Consider the following 8,580-nt stretch of genomic DNA (forward strand, 5'->3'; position numbering starts at 1 on the left):
TGCACCAATATATAATATGCACGTGCCCGGGCAGTGCTTGGCTGTGTCTCAGCCGGTAGGCAGACAGGAGGTCCCGGGATACCTCATTTTTCCTTTTTGGCCATTTTGGGGTTTGTTTTTTAATTGTTTGATTCATTTTTTTCTCATGAATAAAATTAATCAAACACTCCATGGACCAATATTCGTGGGAAAAGACCTCTCAAAAATGAACCGAAAATGAAAATGATTCTTTTTCCCCTGCACTTCCGTACCGACAATTCTTATGGGCCACAGTGCTTCTCCTCTTACTCAAGCTGCAGGACATAGTGATCTTCCTCCTTCTCAGGGCATCTCTTCAGGTGATTATAGATGCCAAAACATTCCTCCTTCTTCTAAGGCCCTGCATGCAATTCCGACGGGGCTGCACTGCTTCTGATGACAGTGATAGCAGACAATACTGGCAGCACTAGGGTGCCCTTCCACTAGTGCCACCTACGGTTGAGACCATATTGGCCATAGGTATGCACCCGCTCACTCAGAGTGCCTTAGATGGCAGACTTGAGCGCAGGAAACCATGCAACTGATGAATCCAGAGGTATGGTGCATCAGACGCATGGCTCAGGGCATCATGGAAGGTGAGCCAATCCTGCTGGTCAAATTATTTGTTTAGTTAGTCATTTTATTTATATTATAGGGGTGGAAAGATAAATAAAAATGTCATTTCATTTTTTGCTTTGTTTTTTTTTGGGGGGGGGAGGGCCCACTAATTTAATTTTATTTAATGATTATTTGATTTAGTATTGAAAAAAAGGAATAAATATTTAAATTTTAAAAATGGAAAAAAAAATAAACAGGGTCTCCCAAGGCCCCCTGCTCCCACCATTCATACCTCCCACCTGAAAAAATGCCAGTGCAAGGAACCTCCTTTGCCCCTACTTACTGGTTCATTAGCGACCAGATGACAAAGCCTAGGGCTAGGGCAAGTACTCATCCTTGCACAGGCCTAAGCCACAATAGGTTGCCGTGACCTCCCCTAGGACCTAAGAAGGCCTAAGCTTCAAGGCCTGGTCCTGATACTGGGACATCAGCTTCAGCCTAGATCCAGGCCTGATACTAAGGCTCAATCCAAAGAACATGTCCCAATGCCTGGACCTCAGCCCAAACCCAACCCAATGCTGGAGCCTGTCCCGGAAGCTGGGTCCTGATGCCTAGACCTTGGCCCGGTCCTAAGCCCAATGACAGAGCTTAATCCAGAAAATGGGTACTGATGCTAAGGCCTGGCCTGGACTGAGGCTTGATGTTGCAGCTGGATCCAGATGCAAGGTGAAGATGCCTTGACCTGGGCCTAGGCCAGGCCCAATGCTGGGGCCTAGACCTGACCTCATGGCCTTGGCCCAATCCCAGGCCCAAGACATGAAAATGGTGCCCTCTTTTGGAAGGATGTGCCAGAGTTAATTTACCCCAGTGCCTCCAGAGCAGATGTTGCCATTTAAAAAGCAAAATGAGAAGAAAAAGTATAGAAAAAGGAACTTGCCTCCAGACTAGGCCCTACATTGGGTCTGGGCCTTGGCAACGATGTTGGATCCCCAATGGAGCAGGTAATTTTGGACAATTTTTGCTGTCTCAGCTGAGACCTCGCTATCACACACGGGCCTAGGCCAAGGCTACCACGTCAGTCCATGACCTACGCATAGACGAGTCCTCAGCCTCATGCCTAGGCCCAGGACCCAGTCCCAGTGTCATGCTCATGCTTATACTTGTTGGATCACATGAAAACCAATGAAATTTCATTTTATTTTCAATTGTTTCACTTTGAGAATGAAATGAAATGAAATGAAATATACAATTTTATCTTATTTCCTGTTTTGTTTCTCACAAATGCCCATCCCTACTATATTCCTTTATTATATAAATTATGAGCTGTTGGGATTGTTATTATTTATTTATTTATTTATTTATTTTTTGTATGGGTCTATAAAATACAAAAATAAATAAATAAAATAAATTGTGGAGGCCAGCTTTGCATTCCATCGATGCCCACAGGTAGGCATTTATTTATTTATTTATTTCGGGTTTTTATATACCGGCATTCGAGAACGCAGTCCCATCATGCTGGTTCACATAAAACAGGGCTGCATCGTAAACATAAACTAAAAACAATGGTGCGGAAAAAGCAGTTACATATAACAGGGTGATTGGAACTTGGCGGAGAGAGAAGAGAAAGGACAGGTTATTAATTCAAACATGTAAACAATAGTGGAGGTTAATCATGGTGTAGTTGGAGATAAGGCATGGTGTTTCATCCCTCCCCTCCCCCTTGCCTGAGCAGTGCCAGGGCAAGGAGCTGGACATTTATACTACTGCTTCAGTTTTCACTATATCAAACTCCCAAGGTCAACAAAACTTCTAATCATGGTCTTTGAAATGAAACTTACTCATGAACAGAATGAATAAGACAAAGTTAATTAAAACTCAGGAGAATAATGTATTATTCTTTGAGGTCCTGTGCCATGTCTCTTGTCTCCAATAAACAGATCCCAGAAGCTTTACCAATCTTTATTACCAGGCTGATTCAAAATCCGTTTGAGGATAAACAACTGTCTGTGCTACAATTGCACACTGTAAGTCAATTCAAACTTACTTTCTAGAATTAGTTTTTCCATTTAAGTTGCACACATGGATTTAATTTAGCTACATTGCTCATAGAGTAAGAATTATCTTTTTGCAAAATAAACTAAAATATGTTAGTCTTATTGACGGTGAATATGTCATGCATTATAGGGAATAGTTATCTACTCTTTCAGATAGTACAAGGACTTGGAAAAATGCTATGAGATTAAGAGGTAGATGATTTACGAGAAACTAGCAAAGCATTTTTTCACTCAACACAAAACTAAGCTGCAGAATTTGTTGTCAGAGGATGTGACCATGCTATTGAACATACCTACGTTTAACAACAGTTTGGACAATTTCCTGGAAGAAAAGTCCATAAACAATTATTAGACAGACAGACAAGGGGAAAATCAGCACTCTTCCTTGGGCGTGGGCAACAGGAAATGGATCTGCTCTTTGTGATCTGCCTGGTATTTCCTAGAGACACAGATTGGTCACTGACAGAGACAGGATGATTGTCTCGATGGACCCGTATTCTGACCCAGAATGGCACTTCTGATGATCTCTTGTTCTTATATGCAGCATGCATATTAGTAATAAACCAGAATCTATACTAATGGTGCATCTATAGGCATGCTGATCTCAGATCAGAAATACAGAGTGAATTACTAATCCTTTTAGGACAAACAAAGATTGTGAGTTCTCTGGGCTGAAGGGAAATACTTCCTGTACCTGAATGTAACTCACCATGAGTAACCAATGAAAAGGCATGAGCTAAGTACACAATGAATTACAATATTCACTGCACATGAAAGGTAAGAGTTTATTCTTGCTCTTGAACCATTACTATAGCCAAAATCTAGGAGCATGGTTTCCAAATCATTGTTCATTATTACAGAAAGCAAGTTTCTGCTATCCAAGGATACATTGTTCTATGTTTTGATGAAGTTGAAATGAAGGATGCAGTTTGCAGTAGCAGATGGTGAAATAGATTATAAAATAGATGGATTATATGGAAAATTTTCTCAGGGGTTCCAAGCTTGAAAGAAAATAGCATATGTGCACAGACGGTAAGTAGCACGTGTGCAAGTACATCCTATTTTCTAAATTTGAGGAAGAAGCACATAGTTTGGTTTCATCAGGAAAACAAGGGGCAGACTAGGGCACTACCGGGCAGGATTCAGAAGTGCATGCTCTAGTTGCAATTTTTTAAAATGTCTTCACGAATAAATTACCAGAATTATTTGAACACTCCTTAATCTGCTGATTGATTCACAGAAGTTTGGGAGGAGGTTCGGTTGATCTGGTGGGGGTTCAGGGGAGAGCGCTAGACGGTCTAGGTGAATTGGTGGAGGTATCAGTAAACTGGTGATTCCAAGTTCACACACAAATAAGTATTTTCAGACTGGTATATGTGCATAGTTTATATGATATCTGCCTCATATAAATCTCGGTTATTATTTCATTTTTTACGTGCTTAAAATATGCACGTGCATGTTTGTAAAATGGGTAGAGAAAGGGTACGCTATCTTCCTTTGGAAACACAGGTGCACTCTTGGAGCAGGAATATGCTGTCGTTTATAAAGTGTGCAGCTTCCATTCAACCAGTGACAGAGCAGCCATTTGCTGACAAGTTTTCATTACAGACCAACAATTTTATTGTTTTTAATATTCCCTGGAGCATCCATTGAGGGAAATAAATACAAAGGGCAAGGGTTTACAATCTTTTATGTTTTGGAAATTGCCCCCTAAAAAGGAATGTCTTAAAATGTTCCCATAAATAACCTAGATAAAATGACTCATGGGGGTTCCCTAGCACACAAACCTGTAACTGGGATTCCTAAAGGCATGAGTTGGATGCTATTAAGAAATAGTGCACAGCGTCACATTTTCAAACATATCCATGCAATGTCCCTGTCAAATCTAGAGGGGAGGTGCCTTTTGTTTTCATATGATTCATGATTTTTATGATTTGGTTTTAGTGTTACAGTGCAGCTGAATCATTTTAGCATTCTAGAGAGCACTAAACTGCAAAACCAAAACAGTTGTTTTTCTATGGTTTCAGAATAGAAAGGACATGAAATAAAATGCTGTTGTTTTCAATATTGTTTTAAACAACTGCCTATTAAGGATGTACATGTTATTTGTTTTGTGTGTTTGCGCTTTTTCTTTATATTTTAACTTTGTTCTTTAGAAATCAAATAAAGAGCATAGCAGAAATGACAAAAGGGGAAAAAAGCACAAAAGCAAAACCAAAAGAAAGGAAAGAACCTTCCCACTAAACAATTTAGAACCAACATTTAAAAATTAAACCTCCTGCAGGTCTTCACCCACCCACCCCGGACACTTCTTACCCCATTCTGGAGTCACTTTAGCACTCACTTAAGGGAGTCTGATACCATAGTTAAAGGATGGAGCATGAGGATAAGTGGGCATCACCCCGGTTCTTTGGACCTATAGACCAAATGAGAAGGGTAAGTAGGGGCCAGGAAGAACCACTGACACAGCTCTTTTTAATAGAGAGGAATGGGGATTTGAGGACCTTGGGGAAGCTCAGCCTAGCCAGGTAAGCTTTGGACAGAGACATATCTGCTGGGTGGGAGGTGGGCAAAAGGGACTCGGGGGTGAATTTTTTGTTGATCATGAAATGGAAATATCTCAAAACTTTTGGAAATTTTCATGCAAGGCCATTTTCAATTCATTCTGTTCTGAAAGAACTGAAAATGTCATGGTCATTTTCATCTCAGATGTGCAATTTCTTTGAAATGAATGCACAGACTCATCTATAGGGATGCAAGACCCTTATCATAATTGAAAAAATAAGAAACCAAATTCTGAATTTTATAAGGAAAAGGAAGTGGGACAGGGGAAAAGCTCAGTAAAATATATAAATGATATTTACATGACTCAACACATGTTTTATTCATTCATCAATCTCCCTCAAAAGATCTCAGATGAGAGCTCATCTCTCCTATCTCTATAAATTTCCATGCCCATGAATTGTGCTGTGAACTGCCTCATCTCTCATCTGCCCGAGAAGGTGATTCTGAGTCTTCACCTACATGAACATTTTAACTCTCCTCTTGCTCCTTTTTTAGTTGATTTGAAGGGAGGGATCACATGAAAACTGAGAGGGCAATGGATGATAAGTTATTTAAAACCAGTAACTGCAGATGTTGATGATTTTGAGAAGAATCAAATGACTCAGTGGTTTTCAACACTTGTAGCCAAATCCATGCTTGGAACTATTGTTTAGTGAAAAATATATTATTCTTTCAACTAAAATGTTTAACCTTTTTCTTTATGTTCAGATTAATGGTCACTAAAACAATGGAGAAGGAGAATAAGACATCAACATCAGGATTCATTATTCTGGGATTTTCTAAACATTCACATCACGAAATCTTTATTTATATAATAGTTTTACCAGCCTTCTTTATCTCTATTCTGGGAAACCTTGGGTTTTTAACATTAATGTGGTCTGACCATCATCTCCACAAACCCATGTACTTCTTCCTCAGTAACCTGTCCTTCATCGATATCTGTAACACCACAGTCACTCTCTCAACATTGCTGCAAAGTCTCTTGAAAGGGAAAACATTAATTTCCTTCTCTTTATGTATGTCGCAGCTTTACTTGTTCCTAATTTTAACAAGTACTGAATACCTCCTTCTAACTGCCATGGCCTATGATCGCTATGTGGCAATCTGCCACCCCTTGCGATACCCACTCATGATGAATAAAAGGATCTGTAGCTTACTGGTGGCTGCTTCATGGATAGCTGGATCTCTGGATGAAGTTCCTTTAGACATTTTCATATCTCAGTTCTCTTTTTGTGGCTCCAATGAAATTAACCACTTCTTCTGTGACCCCAATGCACTGCTAAAATTATCCTGTAGTGATACTCACAACTTTGAAATACTTGCACTGTCTGAAGGAGTATTTATGGCTCTTATCCCATTTCTTCTAACTCTGTCATCCTACATCTTTATCATTGCAGCCATCCTGAAAATCCATTCTTCTGATGGTCGAAGCAAGGCCTTCTCCACCTGCTCCTCCCACCTCACAGTCGTACTTTTATTCTATGGGACATTAATGTGTGTCTACATGAGGCCAAGTTCAATGCAATCACCGGAGCAAGATAAAATGTTTGCCCTCCTGTACACAGTACTCACCCCCATGCTAAACCCCTTGATTTATAGTTTCAGAAATCAAGAAGTGAAAAATGCCCTCAGAAAAATCATCATAAGAAAATAAAATTAGGGGAAACAAACTTCTTTCTGTTTTCCAACTGAAATTCCATTTGGAATTAACCCTTATCTGGTACATCTTTATTTTAGTGATTTTTTTTTTTTAACTTAAGATATGTTGTATCCTGGGCTCTGCACAGTTTGTGCCAGGGTAAAGGTAGACATACAGTATATACTGACAGTGCAGTTATGGACTGCATATAGAACCATGAAATGCTGCTAAATGTTAATAAAATCCTAATTTGAATTTATTTATTTTGTTGTTTTTCTTCTTTTAAATAATTGATCACAATGAGGGAGATCTCTGCTTCATTTGACTTACATTATCCAAACCAAAGGGAAAAAAATAAACTCTGGGGAATAACTGGAAATTAAAAACATGCAGTACAGGTCAGCAAGGGAGAGGGGAGCTAGGTTGGGCAGTGCCACTTTCTGTAGCACTATCATGTGCTTCCCTTCATCCTGCCCCTGCAGCTCCATCCCTCTCACCTCCTGCAGAGCTTTCCTCCCCAGCGTCAGCCCCCTCACTCATCTAACCCTAGATTCATCAAAATGTTATAATATTACATGCATAAAACCCATGGTATAGTTTTTGCACCCCACAATATTTCTATTTCATGAGAGAGAAAGAGGGAGAGAGAGACAGGGAGAGAGAATGAGAGTATTTATAAGGGCCTCATAGTAGTCAACTATTTATATCTCTATAGGAGGGCCAGCTGATAGCTGGAGGTGAGGTGTCAGTGTAGTGGCTAGGGTGAGAACATTGTAGATATTTCATCTTTGTGAGACTTTCCTCACTTCAAATGTTTTCAAATCTTCACCGAGATGTATTGTGCTGTTTGTACATCTCATTCTGCATGTAAAACTGGCCCCTAAACCACCATCAACACCTCACCTTTAGCTATTAGCTGGCCCTCCTATAGTCATATAAATGAATACTGTGAAGGCCTTCACAGAGGCTCTCTTTCTCTTTCTCTCTCTCTCTCTCTCTCCCCCCCCCCCCCCCCCCCCCCCCCCCCCCCCCAAGCCCAGAAAGGGCCAAAATGCAGATTGCAAAATGTATCACAAATTGCGTTAGGGCTGTTTTGGGCATATCACACAGCTTAACACCAGGAAAAAAAGTGTAGTTATGTCCGGTGTTAAAACCATGTAATATTGTCCCCTCCCTAATCCTGCCCCTTCCAAAAATTTGCATTTGTGCCATGCTATAAACTATTATTGCATGCATTATGGTGTTAGCACCATAACGCATTTTGATGAATAACCCTATCAGGGCCTCATTTTCCAATATCACAGTGGTAACGCATGAGGGCGCGTGTCCCATGCAAATAAGGCATTTTTCGTGCAGCGGGGACACATCGCGTCACGCGATGTGTTCGCCATTTGCGGAACTGGATTCGCAAATCGCAAAACCATCGTGCAACGCGATAAAACAACCAATGAATCTTCGCAGTACACGAAAGTGTCCAAACAGCCTATGTCCACTCTTAGGTGCTGCAAGCTGTGGGCAACATTCTCTCCACCTAGCTTGTTGTTGCCCAGGTAGAGTGTCCATCAAGCTAGGTTGAGAGAACTTTGCCCAAATCTCTTCTTGGAGTGAGTTTCCTCACTCCAACGGCCAGCAAATCTTCACTAGAGACCACTGTTCTTTCCGTACGTCTCATGTTGAATGTGAAAGTGGCCCCCAACCCCCTATGCTCATACCTAATCCCCACCTCGAGTTACTAGGTGGCCCTCC

The 8,580-nt window shown here is 40.7% G+C and overlaps 1 protein-coding gene across 1 annotated transcript; it reads left to right on the forward strand.

Annotated features, from left to right (window-relative positions):
• Positions 1-528: 528 nt before the first annotated feature.
• Positions 529-6,849, forward strand: LOC115077512 (olfactory receptor 13F1-like). The gene is made up of 2 exons (XM_029579804.1): positions 529-614; positions 5,904-6,849. Exons 1-2 carry the CDS (start codon positions 529-531, stop codon positions 6,847-6,849), a joined length of 1,032 nt encoding a protein of 343 aa, XP_029435664.1.
• Positions 6,850-8,580: the final 1,731 nt, after the last annotated feature.

This window comes from Rhinatrema bivittatum, chromosome 16, assembly GCF_901001135.1.
Source record: "Rhinatrema bivittatum chromosome 16, aRhiBiv1.1, whole genome shotgun sequence".
Classification (NCBI taxonomy): Eukaryota; Metazoa; Chordata; class Amphibia; order Gymnophiona; family Rhinatrematidae; genus Rhinatrema; species Rhinatrema bivittatum.